This window comes from Copidosoma floridanum, unplaced genomic scaffold, assembly GCF_036245765.1.
Source record: "Copidosoma floridanum isolate Cflo_tuat_1 unplaced genomic scaffold, Cflo_Japanese_pri ptg000021l, whole genome shotgun sequence".
NCBI lineage: Eukaryota > Metazoa > Arthropoda > Insecta > Hymenoptera > Encyrtidae > Copidosoma > Copidosoma floridanum.
This window is the reverse complement of record NW_028321898.1, coordinates 21,038,875-21,059,697: the sequence shown is the minus strand read 5'-3', so window position 1 is coordinate 21,059,697 and position 20,823 is coordinate 21,038,875. Positions and strand designations below refer to the sequence as shown.

At 38.3% G+C, this 20,823-nt stretch overlaps 5 protein-coding genes across 7 annotated transcripts; 2 read left to right on the top strand and 3 right to left on the bottom strand.

Annotated features, from left to right (window-relative positions):
• Positions 1-646: 646 nt before the first annotated feature.
• Positions 647-9,424, bottom strand: LOC106645293 (persulfide dioxygenase ETHE1, mitochondrial). Of its 2 annotated transcripts, none has more exons than XM_089594174.1 (6): positions 9,258-9,424; positions 8,600-8,744; positions 8,333-8,518; positions 4,971-5,059; positions 920-1,130; positions 647-836 (listed from the first exon to the last, which is right to left on the bottom strand). In XM_089594174.1, the coding sequence occupies exons 1-6, from the start codon at positions 9,360-9,362 to the stop codon at positions 772-774; spliced, it is 801 nt and encodes a 266-aa protein (XP_089450300.1). In that variant the 5' UTR covers positions 9,363-9,424; the 3' UTR covers positions 647-771. The 2 variants fall into 2 exon arrangements, with proteins under 2 accessions (XP_089450300.1, XP_014216617.2); XM_014361131.2 differs by lacking the exon at positions 9,258-9,424 and adding an exon at positions 8,863-8,944.
• On the top strand, positions 8,667-13,552 carry LOC106645294 (uncharacterized). 2 transcript variants are annotated; one of them, XM_089594175.1, is made up of 2 exons: positions 8,667-8,717; positions 12,882-13,552. In XM_089594175.1, exon 2 carries the CDS (start codon positions 12,909-12,911, stop codon positions 13,407-13,409), a length of 501 nt encoding a protein of 166 aa, XP_089450301.1. In that variant the 5' UTR covers positions 8,667-8,717; positions 12,882-12,908; the 3' UTR covers positions 13,410-13,552. The 2 variants fall into 2 exon arrangements, with proteins under 2 accessions (XP_089450301.1, XP_014216619.2); XM_014361133.2 differs by lacking the exon at positions 8,667-8,717 and adding an exon at positions 12,551-12,791.
• LOC106645291 (guanine nucleotide-exchange factor SEC12) lies at positions 9,863-12,262 on the bottom strand. Its single transcript, XM_089594173.1, has 4 exons — positions 11,662-12,262; positions 11,205-11,581; positions 10,409-11,130; positions 9,863-10,322 (listed from the first exon to the last, which is right to left on the bottom strand). The coding sequence occupies exons 1-4, from the start codon at positions 11,797-11,799 to the stop codon at positions 10,237-10,239; spliced, it is 1,323 nt and encodes a 440-aa protein (XP_089450299.1). The 5' UTR covers positions 11,800-12,262; the 3' UTR covers positions 9,863-10,236.
• An 89-nt stretch (positions 13,553-13,641) lies between the features above and the next one.
• LOC106645292 (WD repeat domain-containing protein 83) lies at positions 13,642-15,059 on the bottom strand. Its single transcript, XM_089594781.1, has 3 exons — positions 15,025-15,059; positions 14,602-14,627; positions 13,642-14,528 (listed from the first exon to the last, which is right to left on the bottom strand). Exons 1-3 carry the CDS (start codon positions 15,057-15,059, stop codon positions 13,666-13,668), a joined length of 924 nt encoding a protein of 307 aa, XP_089450907.1. The 3' UTR covers positions 13,642-13,665.
• A 191-nt stretch (positions 15,060-15,250) lies between these two features.
• On the top strand, positions 15,251-20,035 carry Spt5 (Transcription elongation factor subunit Spt5). The gene is made up of 5 exons (XM_014361137.2): positions 15,251-15,431; positions 15,861-16,158; positions 16,253-18,597; positions 18,696-19,267; positions 19,349-20,035. The coding sequence occupies exons 2-5, from the start codon at positions 15,875-15,877 to the stop codon at positions 19,580-19,582; spliced, it is 3,435 nt and encodes a 1,144-aa protein (XP_014216623.2). The 5' UTR covers positions 15,251-15,431; positions 15,861-15,874; the 3' UTR covers positions 19,583-20,035.
• The last annotated feature ends 788 nt before the right edge of the window (positions 20,036-20,823 follow it).

The window sequence follows — 20,823 nt, the reverse complement described above, 5'->3', positions numbered from 1 at the left end:
CGCCACAAAAGTGCTATCGCTCCGAGGCTACCTTACGGCAAAATAGCCCGAGACGATAGCACTTATTCGACGAAAACTACCATTTCTTACCATGGGCATATAGTGCCCTCTGGTCCCAAGATACTTTATGCCCCAGGGTCCAAAGTGATTTACTGTGCGCAAAGGTGCAGTCACTATGCCCACGGTCGCAAAATTGCACTTTACGCCCTCGATAAGAAAAACGTTATACGCGACTCGGGCACCAAAACATACAACAACCGCGCCCTTAGGGCGCTCATGTTTGTACTTTGTGCTCAAGTAACATAATGTACCATTTCTTTGTTGTAACTATTTTTGTCTGTATTTTTCTAATGCTTTCACGAAGAAAATTGGTTTAAAATAACCAAAATATCGTTTGATAACATGTAACTTTATTAATTTCACTTGCGGATAAAATGTTTAATGCAAAACTTATAGATTTTATTTCTTTATATTTCTTTTGCGTTTGTTATTTTCGTCTACATACAGACAGGAAGTAACGAAAATAGTTATAAAATTATTGAATAATAGCGTTTCATAGTATATAGATATTTATTTTATTTGACTTTTACTGTCAAAACATTAAGTTGTGTATTAAAAACTATAAAATAAAATAAAACTTGTTTGAATACATGATTTTGAGCTATAAAAATATATGGTCTCAAAATAAAATTTTTTAATTTTAATCACTCTTTTTGTTCCGGAAATCCATGAATTGATCGCGCCTTACATGCAATACTTGTACATATTTATTTAAATTTCCTCTTTCCTCTCGACTTCGTACAAACCGCAAACTTTGTTCGCTGGTACGGCCTTGTCTGTAAAAAAATTATTAAATTATAAGATACTCAAATAGTATAGATTCTCCCATCAGAAGTTAACAAAATACACGTTTTTTTACCAATCATTTTAGGTTTAGACAGATTCAAGTTTTTCATGATTTCAATAAACTCCTCGAGGGATTTAGTCAGCCGCGGATTGTAAGTTTTTTCCTCAGCTACTGTTGTTACTGTCAGTCCCTTGTAATCGTGAGCCGGATATAGTTTAAAGTTATCTGGCAACTTGAAGATTACCGAATGCACGGACTGATATAATGTTTCAGATGATCCTCCCTGGAATCGTTAAAATTTTTAGAGAAATTTCGTCATTAAAGTAATCCCCATGCTTGACAGATGCTAATAAATAATTATAAAACTGCTAAAATTATCTCTCAATAGGTCTAGCTTTTCACGATGTCTACGTGGTAGTCCTATCTTATTATAAAAGGGAGGTAGTGATTAGTATCGAATTGAAGATTTAATTATATCAAACTGAACCTGAGATTTTATAAAACGTGTTGAAGTAAGTTGTAAAATTAGTTGGCGTGCGTCATGCGTGACGTTTGGCGCGCGTCGCGCCCTCTTCGAGGCTAGTTTTATAAAATGTCAAATACTTGGAGTGAGGGCAGAGCCCATGCAGCAAACACATTTTCTCAAGATTTCTTGTAGGTGTCTTGTAGAATTCTAATGTCCATCAGAAAGATATCTTTAGGGAATTTTACCCCAAAAACTCCCCAAAGATATCTGTCTGATGGAAATTAGAATTCTACAAGACACCTACAAGAAATCTTGAGAAAATGTGTTTGCTGGGAGCTATTTATACGGTGTTACCATCTAACGGCGACGTTGTACTAGTCTTACTTAGAGCTCAATCGACAGACGCTATATATTCTTGAGCTTCAGCTTAAGCGTACTTAATTACCATAAGCGGAATGGCGCTCTAGTCTTCCCTGGCAACCCTTAAAAATTACAATACAAAATCTATGCTAATCTCTTTCATAAGGGGTCAACGCAGGGGCAATACGCTTTTCTCATGCTGTTGAGATGAGAAGAGGTGAGTATGAGGCTCTTTTACAGTCAAGCTTGAATCAGATGGCGCCAGGGGCCAGGGCACGTCGCGGCTGTCATGGCCGTCTCACTCACACAACATTATTTTTCAGTAATGTATGTATATAGGAAATTAAAGTGTAGTGGTAAAGCGCAATATTTGAAATTTTGAAATGAATAAGGAAGACAAGAAAGAATATTATGGGAGCTTAAAAGTTTCAGAATTGAAAAAGCTTTTAAAAGGGAAAGGAGCAAGAGTCAGTGGAAGAAAAGCAGAACTCGTGGAGGCAAAGTGGTCGAGGCATAAGCCATGACTTGGGAGCGGCAAAAATGTTGGTCTCCCAATTGCTTCGAACCACTTTTTTTTTATCACACTATCAGAAGGAAATTTAAATTTCACTTTCTTATCGCAGGATATTACACTGCACTTCATTTTTCCTACTATCTTTAAACGTAAATGCAAACAACAGCAATCATTTACAAAGGTTATGTCTTCTGCTTTGCTCATCACACAGATAGGCTCACGGACACAATACACAACTGTAAATTTGACGGTGTGTAAGTGCGACGGCCATGACAGCCACGACGTGCCCTAGCGCCATCTGATTCAAGCTTGACTGTAAAAGAGCCTCATACCAAAAGAACTAAGTGAGGTCAGATTGATAGTTGTAGAAGCAGCCAATGCAGCCATTACGTGTTCAGAGCCACTCTTGAATTTTGTTGGCGCCTTCTTGAAAGGTAGTCGAGATCATAATCTGGAATCTCGAATTCGTCCGAAATTGTTTAAACTACTTTTCCTGGAAAAATTTGTGTGAGATCTTTGGATTATCAACAAAAACGACCTTTAGCCACTTTTTTCTCAAGATGGTACATTCTGAGATATTAATCATTCAAATTAAAAAAAAAATGGCTATTTTTATCCATGAAAAACAGTTTTAAAAAACAACAATTTTGATGTAGCCAAAGTTCTTAAGTATTCTATAAACATCCTTTTATCATATTTTTTTAAAAGAACTTTAGAAACATCAAAATTGTCATTTTTTCGTATTGTTTTTCATGGATGAGAATAGCTATCTTCACATTTTTTCGAACTTCAATAACTAATATCTCGGAAAGTATTAACTTTAGAGAAAAGTTGCAAGAGATCTTTTTTGTTCACAGTCTAAATATTCTAGAAAAATTTTTTCCGAAGGATAATAAAAAATTTATGAAATTTGTTTAAACAATTTGGATCAAATTTTGAACTTGGCTCTCATTCCAGATTATGATCTAGATAACGTAGTTCTTTGTTTTTTAATCCTTTTAAAGTTCATCGTCCTAATTTATTATTATGTATATACTAGTGGGGCTTCGCCCCCTGTGCGCTCCGCACGCCAACCCCCCAATTTTTTAATACCAGTTAAATACTTCATTTTTTCACTTTGCCTTTTGAAGTTAAAAAAATTCAAAATGTCGAAATGAAAAGTTCAACAAAAAAGTATTTTTTAATTAAAAAAAAAAAAAAAAAAAATAGTTAGAAAAATAAAACAAAATTATTGTAACAAGAAATTACAATCATATGTACTATGGTACAATTTTGATTGCGATGTGATCGAGCAGTGTTGTCACAGCGGTTTGTGTACTGTACTTAGTCACAGTGAGAACATTAGATTTGTTCACCTTACAATCCAGGGACGGTCGGAGATAGTCTGGGCGAGTCGGAGACGAAAGTGAACAAGTGCTCTTCTCCGATCGTCCCCGATCGTCCCTGACCGTACACGATGCGCAGTTGTACACGTTAGGTTAGGTTAATGCAAAAAGTAAACAAACTTTTTTGTATTTGCACTTATTTATTTACAAACTATTGTTTACATACAGCATTAACCTAACCTAACATGTACAACTGCGCATCGTGTACGGTCAGGGACGATCGGGGACGATCGGAGTGCCCCGACCGTCCTTGGATTGTAAGATGAACAAATCTATTAGATTCGTTCACCTTACAATCCAGGGACGGTTGGGATCGTCCGCGATCGTCCCTGACCGTACGCGATGCGCAGTTGTACACGTTAGGTTAGGTTAATGCTGTATGTAAACAATAGTTTGTAAATAAAGAAGTGCAAATACAAACAAGTTTGTTTACTTTTTGCATTAACCTAACCTAACGTGTACAACTGCGCATCGCGTACGGTCAGGGACGATCGCGGACGATCGGAGAAGAGCACTTGTTCACTTTCGTCTCCGACTCGCTCACATTGAACTGAAATCACGCGGTTATGATTCAAATAATATTCGTGGGTTGTAAACGTAAATGGCTTATTGTGAGTTATTACCAGAGTAACTAAAGTTTTTTAAATTTAAAGTTACAAATTCATGAAACTATCCTTGGTTTGGAAAAAAATGTAAAGTATAAAACGTAGTTATAACGGTGTAATGTACAGACTTACTACGTTACACCGTATTTAAAAAGAGTAATTTATGCAAAAAAAGATAAAAATAAACGTAGTACGAAGTGGAAAAAACTTAATGATGAAATAGTCATTACTGTTTGTGATGAGTTAAAAAACTACTTCTACACCTACATCAGATCTGTCTAGCTTTTTCAAAAACTCAAAATGAACCATCAAACACTTACTTGTTAAGCGAATAAACGTTAACCGAAGGAATGGAGAAATTAGCCCAAATTATAGGCTTATTTGTTTACTTTAGTTTGAAATCTGTACGGTAAGAGTGGCATTGCTCAATGCACAGAAGTATGTATACATGTAATGATTGTGAGGAATGAATTACTGGACTTTTTTAATAATACGTTTACTTGTCAATTTTTGTAAAAACTTTAACTATTTTCTCTTTTGGATTAAAATTTTGTAATCAGGGCCATTAGGTTTAAATGCTTGTGAAAGGGTTACTTATCAACGTACGTCTAACTTCTCTCAAAATCTACCAACGCTATATATGACAATTAAAATTTACATAAGGTATAAGTAAATTTCAGAAGAGGTGAGTCAGCTTCCAGGGGCTAGAGAGTAAATAAATGTCGTATGCGCAAACCGAATTACAATATTACAAATACAGAGGGTGTATATTATAATTAAGTAATATATATACCTGAAAGTCTGTTCTGCCGCAGCCTCTAATCAGCAGAGTATCGCCAGTAAACGCGATTCCTTGTTTTTCGCAGATGTAGGTCATGCAGCCTGAAAATTTACAGTACGTGTATACGCATTAAATGAATTTTATAACACTAGAAAAGTGTTTAATGGATAAGATTCATTTTTAGGAATTATTAAGGAATCAAAAAAATAAATAAATTAGTCTTTACTTATTTAACTTATTTATTTTTGCCATTACAGCTATTTCGGTACACTGTATCTTCATCAGTTGGCGTGTATTTCTAGATTGATTTTTGCCTACCAGCGTACAATTTTACATACGATGCAGTACATGTACTTATAATAAATTATTAACCATCAATCGTCCAAACTAAAAAGAATGTATATGTACATATTGAAGGTAGAAAATAAATTTAATAACGTTAATCTATTGAATTCATTTTCATGAATTTATAAAGTTTATAATAAATTACGTTTAGCACATTTATTACACGTGTAACAATTATTAGATTGACTCCTGAATTAAATGAAAAATAAAAGGTCCATGAATGAAGTTTTTCTTTTGCTTGTTAGACAACATCATCACGAGACAACATATATGTGGCGACATTCTAAATAAAATTTGTGATATGTTTAAGTAATATCGCTTAAAAACTGTCTGCATAATGAACTTACAAACCTTGTATGAAAAAAAAAAAAAAAAAAAAAAAAAACAATAAAAGTAAATAAGACAAAAACAATAAGTCAGGAATTTTTACATGTTTTGAAATGTGCTAGTTTTATACAAAAATCTACACAGATCAAACACGTAGATCATTTGAACTATTTGAGTTATTTAATAAAAGCCCTTTATATGAAAAAACTTGTACTTTGATACAGATGTAATAAAAACATTAAATTAAGTTTATTAAAAACTTTCGAAGTACACAAAAGAAAGAACGACAATGTATTATTTAATAGTCAGTAGAATTAAATAGTTCACCGGTATTAAACATGCTTCAAACATTCTTAAAGTGCACATTCTTGTTTGTTTGGAGTTTTTATTACAAACAATTAATTTAACATTGTCAGGCAAAACAAACCAGTCTAAAAATATCCAACGTTTGACGAAGGGTTCATGTACAAAAATAGATATAATAAAAAAATAAATAAATAATACTACGTGAAGACCAATTCATATATATTCAAGTTGCTTAAATAGAAAAGTGAATCTTAAGAATTTATATTTATTATTGTTTTCGATATTTTTTTCTTTCACCATAAAAGAGCTAGAGATTGGGTTAGAAAATTAGTAAGTAATTAATGTGCTTATAAAAAAAATTTTCTTACTACGGTTGTAAGAAATTGGTTGTGCCTAAGTGTATGTACAGCATATCAGTTAAGATATATGAGTATGATAAATGTTTAAAAAATATTTTATAAAAACTCCGAGACCTTCATCACAACACATTGACACCCTCGACAAGGTATATGCCGTGCTTCGAAGCCTGGACGAAAAATATGCCCCTTTCTTGAGTTCAGACGAAAACTATGCCTTTTACGTTAATTCAGATAAAGAGTATGCCTTTTTTTAATCCCGGACGAAGACTGCCTTTTTCCGACTCCAAAAGAAGACTGTGACCTTTTGTGAAATCCGGACGAAGCTATTTTTGAAGATATTAATACAACAAAATTATAAGAATGTCGCAGGATTGGAACACGTATGTTGGAGACTTTTGACTGATTATGAATCTATTATTTAACTTTTAAATGAAATTAATTGAAAATCGGTATTTCCTTACGTTATCATTAAAAATAATTTTCTAACCTATTAACGTATATAATTATTATTGTATTATTGATGCATTTTCAATTTTTAGAAAAATAGCTGAGCTAATGTTGTAAACTATTGCAAAACATTCTAGTATTCGTTTTAAAACAGAAAAAAAATTAATTTATACCAGGACGCGAAAAAGAGATATAGTTCTCGTCCAAGCTAAAGAAAAGAGCATTGCTTTCATCCAGACGCGAGAACAGGGCATAGTTTTCGTTCGGATTCCAAAAAAAGGCATAGCTTAAGTCCAGACTTAGAAAAAGTGCTTGGTCTTCGTCCAGACTCGAGAAAAGGGCATAGTCTTCGTCAGGACTCCAGGAAATAAGGGTATAGTTTTCGTCAATATTCCAAAAAAAGGGCATAGTCTTCGTTCGGACGCCAGAAAAGGGCGTAGTTTTAGTCCAGACCCAGAAAAAGGGCTTAGTCTTCGTCTAGACTCGAGAAAAGGGCATAGTCTTCGTCAGGACTCCAGGAAAGGGCATAGTTATCGTCCAAATTTCGAAAAAAAGGGCAACGTTTTCGTCTGGACCCGAGAAAACGGTTTAGTCTTCATCTGGATTTGAAAAAAAAGAGCGGAGTCTTCGACCAAAACCGAAACAGGACGTAGACTTCATCTAGGAACAAAAAGTGCATAGTCTTTGTTCAGGACCAAAAAAGGGCATAGTTTTCGTCTGGACTAGAAAAAAGGACATAGTGTTCGCCTGGGACGTCGAAGGAGCATAGTTTTCGTGAAGAAAATTGTCCTGAACATGATCCTATTTTGGAAGTAAGAAACAATGTCAAATATTTTTTTATTTTTCAAATGTTAATGTGCAAAAATTACAAAAAATCGACCTTTTTGGGATTTATTCTTAACTTATTATAATTACAATAAACAAACTACTTTAAACTTATGGGTAATGGAAATCCTAAAAGTTTGAGACCACTTAATCTGGTCAATAATTTATTGACATATCCATAAATTAGTGTCAAAAAATTCCAAATTTTAAATTAATGTTTTGATTGGTACATGAATAAAAAGATTCAAAAAAAAATCAAATTAATTACACGTAGTAAAACTAGTATCTCAAACAAATCGTGTTATTCGGCATGACCGTTTGATCAACGGATAAACAGATTTCAAAAAGCGTTAATTTTTTAAATTTGCAGTGTAATAATTTGTATGCACTAAATTGTATACATTACAGACAAATATTTTTTAACAGCAATTTACATACACAATTTTGTGTGTCTTTTAGAAATCTCGATCACTACAAATCGAAACTCCACAGTCGTTAAATTGACATACACCCAAAACGTTTTTTTGTAAGCGTTGCATTTTGATTACTTAGGGTGACAATAATGATTATTTCGACTGAAAACTTTGTGTTCTTCGTGTATAGCACAAAAAATTCTAATTTTAATGTTTTTCCGAAGAGTTTAACGCACATAAATTTTTTTTAAAATTTTTTAAAATAATCACTTTTCGTCATAACACAGATATTTTTGAATTCGTATATTTTCTTGTTCGTTTATTTACACCTACTGTGTACATATTAATTTACCTGCCGTATGTCCAGGAGTCATAAAGGCTGTCAAGGAATATTTGCCAAACGGCACACGACCGCCGTGATTCAACAGAATATCAGCTTGCGCACCGCTTTCTTTCGATATAACGGACATGCATCCTGGCAAGAGTCGTTTCAATGTGCCGGTGCCGGTTATATGGTCCGCGTGCACGTGAGTATTCACTTCAATAATTACAAAACTTTCATTGCTTAAAAAATACCATACATGCTTATAACAATTAAGTACTTGTATCATAAACTTACATGCGTAAACCAAATTCAATCCCAGCTCTCGAATGAGTTCCGAGTCGCGCTCGGCCCATTCTATCACCGGATCGATTATCACCGATTCTTTAGAGTCGACGTCGGCCAACAAATAAGTGTAAGTGCAAGACACTGGATCGAACATCTGTGTGATAATTGTACGATTTGAAATGAAATTTATTTATTCTGATGGCGTTGGGTCGCGTCGCGCGGCTGCGGTTTACCATTGAAAATTGAAACAGTGAAACTAGACATTTATTTACATCTTTGCCGCCGAAGAATATCATTGTTATCGATCGATGATAAAATCAGTAGACAGTTCGATTGGTCTTCTAACCTGACTATGCTACTGAAATATTGTTCAATAATTAAAAAAAAGAGAGTTAACTTCGTGGAAAACAATCATCTTGTTTCCAAACACTGTGTGTTGCACACCTACGTATATATGTATCACATTCGATTGTACGTTCAACCGATTTTTGTTCGAATTTGAATAACTTTTGTGGTATTTTAATGAAGAAATAAGAAATCAACCGCACCTACTTATGCAAATTTGCAAATGTGATTCGAAGAATAATAATGTACAAGAAAACTTAACGCGCAAGACTTATGCATATAAATAAGCATAAGTCTAACTTTTCGGCAATTATCGACTCACCTGTCGGAACAAAAAATCTGACGTTTGACCCACATTTCTGGTTACAGTAGTATAACATCTGGAGGCCGTTGAACAAAAATTGAAAATTTTCCTGACACAAAACATTTTAGAATAAAATATTTGAGTAAGTACTTGAAAAATCTCAAATTTTAGTCGACGTGTTCACAAAGTCATCTTGGCCTTTCCAATCTTTCCATATTGCGTATACGAAACTTCGAGCATATTTATATATACCATGTATATATGCTCGAAGATACGAATAAAAGACACAAAAAGCACAACTTGTGTGCACAAGCACTGAACGCTACACTTACACAGTGATGGTAATGTAAGAGATGTCAACACAAGATATTACACCATCTGTTTGGATGTAATATTGATCTCAGATGATTGTATGCCAACAAATAATGCAATATATAAATATAGTTACCTTTAAGACTGTACATTATTTTAGAGAAAGGATTCGTTGGTACATAAAAAGTTTTACAGTTTTTTTATTTTACAATATAATTTCAATTAATTGAAAATTTTAATATACTTTTTTAAGATAAAATTTAAAAGTTGCATGACAGTTTTTAAAGTACATTTTACGATCGCATCATTAAAATTACTTAAAAAACATAATAAATGCATAAACAACATTACTAATAATAATTTTATGAACCACAAATTTCACCTATTATTTATGTGCAATAAGTATGATATAAATATAATTACTCCACTGAAAATTAATAAATAACGAACAAAGACTTTGTTTTTGCATTCACAACACTGCTCAAGGCTATTGTGAAAAAACAAAGAAAAAACGCAAGTTAAATACAGTAACTAATAAAAAAAATATATTTGCGTTCTTTTTATCAATTGATTCCTATTTTTTTTTGTTCTGCAATTCACATTACCGTAAAATTTTCAAGCCTATACCGTGAACATGACGTGCAAATTTTACATTTGATACGAAATTCGTGGTAAAGACTTTTGGTCAAATACCCACGTAACTGCATAGTATAAATGCACCACAGATGCTTATAATAATCAGTACAAGAACCAGCCAGAATGGCAGCGTATCTAAAAATAAAAAATAAAAGAAACATAGATTATACAAGATACTTGACATTTATAGTACAAGAACAAAAATATCAAAGCTAGCTTACGTCTGTAAGGTATACTGTGTATACAAATCTTGTTGTCTACGGAGCAGCTGATAACAGCAGCTTCTGTGTTACTTGTGATAGCTGGTCCATCAAGTTTGGTTGGAAGAAATTCAAGATTTGTAATAAACATGCTGTGCGCGTTCGGCACATGCAGTACCTTTTGCAAACTAAAGGCTATGAACATATCTACAGAGCCAGTGGACATTGTTCCTACAGCTACGAATTTACCATCGTCAGAGACAGCCAGCTCTGACAGGACCTCCTTGTAGGTGACAAGTCGTTTAACTGTTCCTTGTTCTAGAATATCCCAGAGCTGCAGGAAGCCATAGTGCATTTTGTTTTTTCTGTCTTTTGCTGGCAAAGAATTGGATAGCGTGAACAAATGAGGAGGCCGTTTGAGACTATCTTCTGCAGTTCTTTGGAAACGACATCTCTTGAAGATGGACTTTTGCGTTTCCGAGGGATTCCATTTAAGCTGTTTGATTTTTGAGCCACTGTTCACGTCCCAGATTATCAGCTTGCCATCTTTAGCTACGGTAGCAAGTTGTTGGCTTCTGGGACAAAAGTCGATGTCATCGATTTCTTTATCGTGGCCTCTCAATTGGTGAAGCTTGTCCAGTTGTGGAAACTTCCAAAGCCTTATGTATCCATCTGTTCCACCTGTTGCCATAAATTTCCCATTTAGGCTTATCCTAACGACCCTCTGTACAGGTTGCATACTTCTACAAGTATAGAGTAAACAAAAATTTCCACAGAACAAAAGAGATTTTTATTACAGTTGTATTTGAAAGTTTACCCAAAGTCAGTTTGAACTTTATTCACGGGCTGAACCACGAGCTGCAGTTTTTTGCGTTTAGGCTTAAATTGACTGGTCAAGTCCTCAATGCTGTCTTTTCTAGGCACACTCGCCTTGGATTCACTGTTCCTCCTTTGCCTGAGATCCTCTTTACCCGAGAAAGAAGTTTTTTTCGGGATCTCTCCGTTCTCAGCAACTACAACTTTGGCCTGTATGTTGTACAACTGACAGACACTTTCCTGTCCCGCAGCCAGCCACATCTTTCTGCCCTCGTCGTTGTACGTAGCAGTGTTCATGACGACGTTGCCACCAGTTTCGTATCTCGTGACCTCTTCAGCCACAAAGTGCGTGCCGTTGTGAGCTAGTTCGAATATTTCCTGGAAAGTAATTGAAAAACAAACTACGTGAAACTTCTTTGGGCTGTGGTGAAGGAAAAAATGTACACCAAGTAACTTACAAATCCATTGGCAACGCCTGTTTTGGCCGAACCACCGCCACCACCAACGAGTACGTGCCTGCTGGTGAGCATTTCCAAGCTGTAGGGTGGAAAGTTGACTTTGGCCAGGAGGCCGTCGTTTTTTCTTTTCCACGACATTGTTGAATTTTTCCTTTTCAACTCTTTTTCGATGATTAAACTATCGATTGTCCTTGAACCACCAAGGGAGCATCACTTTTGAGAAATGTTTTACCTCTTGCCTGATATCTTCTCTCACAAGGTAAATGTCATAGTGTCGCCCTGTCCTGTCTACTACTCTCAGTCCTGACTCCTGAGTCCTGATAGTCTTTCACTACACTAAAACATTGCAAATGCACAGTGTACATCTGCTCCAGTGCTCTCTGCCAACACGAATGTTTCACTCTAACCTAAATATCTCTTGAGCCTGCCAGTCAGTGACTGCCGAGAAAATATATGGATCATCTCACGAAGACTACGATACTTTAGGGCGTAAAATGAGATTTTTTATAAATACAGGGTTTATTTTTTTCTGTGTTATGTGAGTTCCAAATTAGTTGAAAACTTTCGAGTCCGACTCTACTTGTGAATGAAATTTTTTAGAGCTACGCAAATGACACTTGGCCTGTTTTTTTTTTTTTTTTTTTTTTTTTGCATCTTACAAAGCAAATACATTTTTTCGACTAAACCTTGAAAACATAACAAAAATAAGTTAGCGTCTCTTGAAAAATTTTTGACTCTGAATTTGGTAATTCAATCCATTGACGATACCGTTTTTTAACATAATTGGCATCAGAGAATATTGGAGTTTTTCTGAAATGATCCATATATAAGTATGTAACGTCACACTATGTATGTGTATAAAATTCTGACTGTAAAGTGTAATGTAAACGAAAACAGATGACTAGGTAAACATTCCTGTAAAGTGGCAAACCAATTGAAATATCGCGGTCGTTTTTATTTACAAATTGTGAAGACTTTTTTCATAATTCGCAAATTTATTTAAGTTACAAATTGCGTTGTTAATGTGATACTTACGGTGTAATTAAAAATCTTTAGTTTTAGTCTTCCATGAGAGAGGCACGGTTAATAACAATAAAGAATAACTTTTAGTTATGGTAAAAAAAAGAAAGGTGAGGGATAGTTATAAAGAAGGGAATTAATGAAAATTTTCCTTGCAGATCTCAAATTTTGTTAAAAAAACAAAATTTTTTTGTTCCTAGGTGTAGAAAATTTACTACAGAAACAAAATGGCAAATAAAGCCGTCATTATTTCTGGCGAAGCTCCAGAATCCGATGATGAGTCCATCAGTGGAATGACAGGACTTGGATTTCCCTTGATTCTAGCTTCAAACTCATGCGGGACTATGATTCAGGGGGAAGCAAAAGAATCAGACGATGAAACAATTAGCGTGAGCAGTTCAAACTACGTTGTGAATCCCACCACTTGTTCTGCTGAAATTAGGAGTCGCAAAAGTGAAAAGAGTTATGTGAAGTACAACAGTTTGTTACACAAAAAGCTAAGAGAGTGTAATAAATCATTGGACAAGAATATCAAGGAGTTGATAAGCACTACAATTTCTAATGGAATGGAAGAATTAGCCGAAACAAACAAGCAGCTGGTGAAAAGTGAATTGGTGTTACAAGAGACCGTTTGCAAGTTACAAACTGCTGCTATCAGATTTGAAGATACCCTGAATAATTTAGCTGAAATTTTGGATGAAGGTTATTTAAAACATGTTAAAGTGTAACGTTGTAATCTGTGCATCATATTAATGCATTGCATTTCATCAAATTATTTATAAAAAAGTTTATGTGTAAATATGAAAAGTTGATTTTTTCATTCCACCATTTATGGCATTATGGATTTTTACCAACTAAGAATCAGATAAATAAATAAAAAAAAGCAATTCTGTACAAAAGATAATGCTTTAATTAGGAAAATTTACAAAATGTACAAATTTTATTCGAGAGAACATAAAAAAAAATCAATATGACAAAAATTAATTAAGCTAATTCTTGTTTTTCCCACAGCAAAATATCAGAACCGTTGGCAGCTAGAAAACTATTTTTCGTAGGATGAGTAGACAGGGAAATAGTTGGATGTTTTGAGGATTTATCGTCAAACAAATGCATCACAACTTGACGAGATATGAGATCCCAGGCCCAAACTCTGCCATCGGCAGAACCAGACAACACCAGTTTATCATCATAATTGACCGTAGATTCGATACAGTAGTCATTTTTGGTCAAACCCTCGTACTCTCCCAAAAGTTCCCCAGTGTCCTTGTCAATTAGTTTAACTGTTCCATCGGCACAACTCACAACAATACAACGATTATCCTTAGTAAAACTAGCACACGTGATGATTTCTCCCATGCAATCCGTGACGAGCCTTCCTTCTCTGATATCGTACCTCCTCACCTTGGAATCGTAAGATGCTGTCAATATTTCGTGATCTGATATTCTAACAGACGATACAGAATCTTTGGCATCTGCCAGTACTTGCACCGGAGTCAACGTTTTTGCCCTTATATCCCACAGCATCACAGAATTGTCCTGTGAGCCTGAAACTATCATTGTTGAGAGTTCATTGAAACGTACAGTTGTGACTATCCCTGTGTGACATCTAAGCCTTCGCACAGGCGTTCCAGCAATCACATCCCAGATAATGATTGACTTGTCAACACTGCAAGATGCTATCTGACTCTGGTCACAGGATGAACATGCATCCATCACTTCGTTGCCATGTCCGGCATATGTTTTCAACAGTATGCTCTTATATGGATTCCATAATTTCACTTTTTTATTCGATCCACTTGTTATACAGTAAGCTCCGTCTTCGCTGAATCTCACTGCCCTGATGGCACCTTGGTTACAATAAATTCTGGCTGTGCAATTATAATCTGAATTCATTTTTTTTTTTTATTTCCAATAACTTACCAACTTCTTTGGCATTAAGTTGAATCCTTTCAATTTACCGTGATCATAGAAACAGAAAACAAACTAAGTTAGTACATACTCATACACTTCCCAAGTTGAATTCATAAAGTTTTGGACATGTGTTGACCTATACTGACTGCACTAACTCGTAATGTGCTTATTATTGTAGTGCATAAGTAAAACATAATTCACAAGTAACTTTGCATACCAAAGAATCGTGCCACCACAACCTACTTAACTAAGTAACTTTAAGAAAATTTTTTTTATCATGGTACCTATTAGCCTATTAGGTTCTTACAGAGCCAAGATTCGACCACAATTTTGTCAAATTTATCAAGCAATACATACGCAACGCTTCAAGGATATATTATTATTATTGACTAACCGAGTGTCTAGCTATTTTCAGCTTGATATTTATCTTACTGTTTAAACATTCGATTGCACTGGTTGATGGACATTCTTCGTTTCTTACATATATTTCGCGGGCTCTTGAAGTCTTGGAGACACATCAGGACGACTGCAGAGCAGCAGAGGGGGGGGGACGAGTTTGCAGCTAATGGTATGCTAGAGATCTGCCGCTGTGTGGTTTGTCGTCTGTATCTGCCCCTTTACACAGTTAAGTATATATGTATTATGTATATACATCTCTTGATGTAGTCGATGTGGATGGTGCTGTTGATGGGGTTGCCAATGAATAAATTCGTTGATGTTACGTTTATTTTTGGGGAGCAGTGAAGTAATAATTTCAAAAGATAATAATAATCTGCGGGAGTTAAGGTCCAAGGCAGTGTTGCAGGAGTCATCCTCTCGACACGTTGGCTAAAGTCAAGGTTAGTGAGATTTTCCCCTTTGCCAATTTTGATTGCGTTTAAGCCCCAAGATGCAGAATAATTTCTAACCTCTGCCTTTTGAGGCTCAGCATATGCTTTTATCCCACACAAGAAATTGTTTTTTGTGATATAATATTTCAGAGCATATTTGTGCTTAGTAAGTGGTGCCGTTTCATAAACACGAAATCACAGTTTATTATTAGGCCACTGTTGGTTACAACAGCCACACTTTGGCAAATATTCATTTTGTTGGCTTCACAACTTTTGAATTTTTACCTTCTTACATTGTTTGTACATATAGGTATATCTACTAAATGATCACAAAGTGTACTGCTTCACTTAATTTTAGGGGACTGTTATCTTATAAAAACTTATGTAAATATTATCCTGAAACATTTTTGTTCATAAATGAATGATTGCTTTTTACAGAATAACCCATCGAAATGTCGGATACAGAGGGGAGTGCATACTCGGATAATGAGAGCGAGAGAGGAGACAAAGGTGGCAGCGACAGTGAAAACCAGAGGTCCGAGGCTGGCAGTCCAGCTAGGTCCAGATCACGTAGTGGCTCGAGAAGTAGAAGCAGATCGGTCACGTCGAGATCGAGGAGCCATTCGAGAGTTAGATCTGCCTCCAGGTCAAGATCTAGGTCTCGATCTAGATCGAAGTCTGGGTCCAGATCTAGATCGAGATCAAGGTCCAGGTCGCGTTCTGGCTCACGGTCCGGGTAAGCATTTTTTTTATCCATTGTTTGTTCAAATCTCTGGAGAAAAAATTAAAATTGACTCATCAAGTTTGCAATGAAATTAATTTTTTCGCAGTTCTGCTAAAGATGACGAGGCAGAGGAAGCTCATTCTGGAGAAGAAGAACCAGAGGCAGAGGAAGAGCCCGAGGGTGAGGATCTAGACGAATATGACGAGGAAGAAGAAGAAGATGACGAAGACGACAACAGGCCGAGGAAAAAGAAGAGAAAGAAGGGGGTGTACGATTTCATTATCCAAGAAGCGGAGGTCGACGACGAGCCCGAGGACGACGAGGAGTGGGAGGATGGTGCTCAAGAAATCGGCATCGTCGGCAACGAGATCGACGAGGTTGGTCTTACTGCCCGGGAGATAGAAGGTCGCCGGCGTGGCACCAACCTCTGGGACTCCCAGAAGGAAGACGAGATCGAGGAGTACCTTAGAAATAAGTACGCCAACGAGTCGGCCGCAGCTCATCGCTTCGGTGATGGTGGCGAAGAGATGAGCGATGAGATCACGCAGCATTCACTCCTCCCTGACATCAAGGATCCAAACTTGTGGATGGTCAAGTGTCGCTTGGGAGAAGAAAAAGCGACCGTTCTCTTGTTGATGAGAAAATTTTTGACTTACCAATTTTCTGGCGAACCATTGCAAATTAAATCCGTCGTCGCACCCGAAGGTGTCAAAGGGTACATTTACATTGAAGCTTTCAAGCAGCCTCACGTCAAGGCGGCCATCGAGCACGTTGGCAGCTTGAGAATGGGAATTTGGAAGCAGCAGATGGTTCCCATCAAGGAGATGACGGACGTACTTCGCGTCGTCAAGGAACAGACCGGCCTAAAGGCCAAACAGTGGGTGAGGCTTAAAAGAGGTGTATACAAAGATGACATTGCCCAAGTCGACTATGTGGATCTAGCTCAGAACCAAGTACACCTGAAGCTGTTGCCGAGGATAGACTATACGCGTCCTCGCGGCGCTCTAAGAACGGCCCAAAGTGAGTCCGAGGCCGCAAAAAGGAAAAAGAAAAGAAGACCACCCGCGAAACCTTTCGATCCCGAGGCCATAAGAGCCATTGGCGGAGAAGTGACCAGCGACGGTGATTTCCTCATTTTCGAGGGCAATCGCTACAGTCGCAAGGGCTTCTTGTACAAGAACTTTACCACGAGCGCCGTCATAGCCGAGGGTGTGAAACCAACGCTATCCGAGCTCGAAAAATTCGAGGAGCAGCCGGAGGGCGTCGATCTCGAGCTGAGCAGTGCCCCCGTGACCGGGGTGTCTCACGGCAAGGACGACCACACGATAACGCACACCTTCAGCACCGGCGACGTGGTCGAAGTTTGCGTCGGCGAGTTGTCGAATCTGCGGGGCAAAGTCGTCTCCATCGACGGCAACATGATCATGGTGATGCCGCAGCACGAGGACTTGAAGGAGGTCCTGGGCTTTCACTCGAACGAGGTGCGCAAGCACTTTGAGCAAGGGGATCACGTGAGGGTCGTCGCGGGCAGGTACGAAAGCGACACCGGGCTCGTGGTTCGCGTCGAGCCGAACCGCGTGGTGCTATTCTCCGATCTGTCGATGCACGAGCTCGAGGTGTTGCCCCGTGACTTGCAGCTCTGTGCCGACATGGCCACGGGTGTCGACAGCCTCGGTCAGTTCCAATGGGGCGACCTCGTCCAACTCGACCCCCAGTCGGTCGGCGTGATCGTGCGCCTCGAGCGCGAAAGCTTCCACGTGCTGTCCATGCACGGCAAGGTCGTCGAGGCCCGGCCCCAAGGTCTGATCAAACGCCGTGAGAACCGCAACACCGAGGCCCTCGACTCGCAACTAAACACCATTCAGAAGAAGGACATCGTCAAGGTCGTCGACGGCCCGCACTCGGGCCGAGGTGGGGAGATCAAGCATCTCTACAGGAGTTTCGCCTTCCTCTACTCTAACACCTTCATCGACAACGGTGGTATTTTCGTGTGCAAAACGCGACACCTACAGCTCGCCGGTGGCATGAAAGCCAGCGGCATGTCCGCCTCACCTGCCGTCGGTGGCTTCATGTCCCCGAGAATCACGTCGCCGATGCATCCCAGCGGTGGTGGCTTCGGCAGAGGCGGTGGTGGCCGAGGAAGGGGCCGCGGGGGCGGGGCTCGCCGTGATCGCGAAATCATCGGCACTACCATCAAAATCACAGGTGGACCCTACAAGGGCAACGTCGGCATCGTCAAAGACGCGACCGAAAGCACGGCTCGTGTCGAGCTGCACTCTACCTGCCAGACCATCTCGGTCGATCGCTCGCACATTGCCAACGTTGGCGTACCTACCAAGGACGGACGCTTCACCAGCTACAAGGACACCCCGGCTTACGGCACCGGCAGCCAGACACCCATGTACTCGGGCAAAACTCCGATGCACGGCTCTCAGACGCCTATGTACGAGAGTAAGTATCCATTTGATCTTGTATTGTTTATTTTACCTTTTTTTTCTCCAATTATTTTTGAATGCAGAGTTAACTTTAAATGTTTTTTGTTTCCGTAGCTGGTTCGCGTACGCCTCATTACGGCTCGATGACGCCGTCGCACGACGCTGGCTCTCGCACGCCTGGCCAGTCCGGTGCCTGGGATCCTACGATAAATAACACCCCAGCACGAACGAGCGACTTTGATGGCTACAACATAGAGGAGGGCTCGCCAGCCTATGCTCCAAATTACCCGTCCGGCGGACCATTCACACCGCAGACTCCGGGCACGATGTACGGCTCGGAGCGAAGCTTTGGCCCATACCAGCCCAGCCCTAGTCCCGTGGCGAGCGCTACCGCTAGTCCAAGTCCCGCTGCCTACGGCAGCACACCTTCGCCTGCCGGTACTGGGTATACGACGAGCCCACACGGGGCATTTGCCTCGCCCTCTCCTATGGGCTACAGTCCAATGACTCCGGGCACTGCGGGCAGCCCGTACAATCCGCAAACGCCGGGCTCGAGCATAGAAACTGGCCACAGCTCCGGAGTATATGGCACGGAATGGCACACGACAGACATTGAGGTCAGGATTCGCGACTCCAACGATGATTCGGACCTTGCTGGACAGCAGGGATACATTACAACGGTTTCTGTAAGTGTTGATTGTTCAATGGTTATCTGTGTGCTTGTTCGTGTTTAAAGAAGGATTAATGATTTCTCCTTTGATTTTTAGGGTGGAATGTGTACAGTATTCCTGCCGAGCGAAGACAGGACCGTCAACATCATATGCGATCAGCTGGAGCCCGTCGTTCCGTCGCAAAATGACAAGGTCAAAGTCATCATTGGCGAGGACCGAGAATCCGTCGGTACGTTATTGTCCATTGACAATCAAGAGGGTGTGTTCAAATCTACCGCCGGTGAAGTGAAAATGTTGCAGCTGAAATTCTTGTGTAAGATGAGGTCATAATTGGCAGATCAAAGCTGTGTATCCTGTTAACTTGAATAAGAAGTTACATCACTTATTGCGTGAAATAGTAATTGTAACTTTTGTCATTTAAGTGGGGGGTCTGCCCATATTTATGCGATTCTTATTGACGTCAATTTAACAATTGTACATAGCATGTATTTAGTTTTATTAGGATCAAGCCCTCTTTTAATTCACGTGGTTTATTACGTTTGTATTCTGTAAACTTGATACACTTGAGTGATATCTATATGTTTTTTTTTCAAATTTATCACAATGATTTTTAACTTCAATTTTAATATTGAAATGGTCTAGTTTTTGAAAATATTTTATGGTTACATTTGCTTCAGGTAACTTTCGATTTTTATTGCACAAGGGACTTATTCAAATTGATTAGTATTTATTTTTAATTTATAAAAATGTTACTGACAAAAAAATACAATTTTTTAAATTAAATTCATCTTGAATCTTTATTTCCCTTTGTCTCTCAAAAGTCTCAAATCCACCAAATTTGTTGATCTAACTCACAATCCACTTACTTTCAATATTCCTCTACAGTAACTTAATGAATCAATTAGAGGTGAATTAGAGCAAGCATGGCTATTTTTGTTTCCAATATTTTTTTTGTTATTTTCATAAAACACAGGAAGCAGAACCAAGACGATAATTCACATATTAATAAACCATCGAAGCTTATTGGAATGGTGGTTAATAACATAACAAGTCTATGTCTATTGGAGCTGTTCACATAGACATTTTTTGCTTAATTCAATGTGAACGTTCATATTGAAAAGGGGGTTCCACTGTTCCGCTAAACTCAAATTGAGTGAACAGACTGAACAGACCTATGCTGTGTTCTCTGTCAGTCAACGTAGTTGCGACCATAGGCCATAGGCTTTGTTGCCTGATGGAAAAAGAGGTATAGGTCTGTTCAGTCTGTTCACTCAATTTGAGTTTAGCGGAACAGTGGAACCCCCTTTTCAATATGAACGTTCACAATGGAGCTATTCACATAGACATTTTTTGCTTATTTCATTGTGAACGTTCATATTGAAAAGGGGGTTCCACTATTCCGCCAAACTCAAATTGAGTGAACAGACTGAACAGACCTATACCTCTTTTTCAATCAGGCAACAAAGCCTATGGCCTATGGTCGCAACTAGAACTACGTTGACTGACAGAGAACACAGCATAGGTCTGGTCAGTCTGTTCACTCAATTTGAGTTTAGCGGAACAGTGGAACC

What these genes read in the sequence shown, in the direction of transcription:
- LOC106645293 (XM_089594174.1), bottom strand. Translation starts at nt 9,362, where the DNA reads ATGTTTTGTGTCAGGAAAATTTTCAATTTTTGTTCAACGGCCTCCAGA. An exon ending in CAGATTTTTTGTTCCGACAG is followed by an intron (nt 8,745 to 9,257) that starts GTGAGTCGATAA and finishes ATTATCACACAG; the next exon opens with ATGTTCGATCCAGTGTCTTG. An exon ending in GACTCCTGGACATACGGCAG is followed by an intron (nt 5,060 to 8,332) that starts GTAAATTAATAT and finishes GTAAATTTTCAG; the next exon opens with GCTGCATGACCTACATCTGC.
- LOC106645291 (XM_089594173.1), bottom strand. Translation starts at nt 11,799, where the DNA reads ATGTCGTGGAAAAGAAAAAACGACGGCCTCCTGGCCAAAGTCAACTTT. An exon ending in AAAGTTCAAACTGACTTTGG is followed by an intron (nt 11,131 to 11,204) that starts GTAAACTTTCAA and finishes CTATACTTGTAG; the next exon opens with AAGTATGCAACCTGTACAGA. An exon ending in ACACAGTATACCTTACAGAC is followed by an intron (nt 10,323 to 10,408) that starts GTAAGCTAGCTT and finishes TTTTATTTTTAG; the next exon opens with ATACGCTGCCATTCTGGCTG.
- LOC106645294 (XM_089594175.1), top strand. Translation starts at nt 12,909, where the DNA reads ATGGCAAATAAAGCCGTCATTATTTCTGGCGAAGCTCCAGAATCCGAT.
- LOC106645292 (XM_089594781.1), bottom strand. Translation starts at nt 15,059, where the DNA reads ATGTCCATCAACCAGTGCAATCGAATGTTTAAACA. An exon ending in TGCAATCGAATGTTTAAACA is followed by an intron (nt 14,628 to 15,024) that starts GTAAGATAAATA and finishes GTAAATTGAAAG; the next exon opens with GATTCAACTTAATGCCAAAG. An exon ending in ACTTAATGCCAAAGAAGTTG is followed by an intron (nt 14,529 to 14,601) that starts GTAAGTTATTGG and finishes ATTGTAACCAAG; the next exon opens with GTGCCATCAGGGCAGTGAGA.
- Spt5 (XM_014361137.2), top strand. Translation starts at nt 15,875, where the DNA reads ATGTCGGATACAGAGGGGAGTGCATACTCGGATAATGAGAGCGAGAGA. An exon ending in TCAGACGCCTATGTACGAGA is followed by an intron (nt 18,598 to 18,695) that starts GTAAGTATCCAT and finishes TTGTTTCCGTAG; the next exon opens with CTGGTTCGCGTACGCCTCAT. An exon ending in GATACATTACAACGGTTTCT is followed by an intron (nt 19,268 to 19,348) that starts GTAAGTGTTGAT and finishes TTTGATTTTTAG; the next exon opens with GGTGGAATGTGTACAGTATT.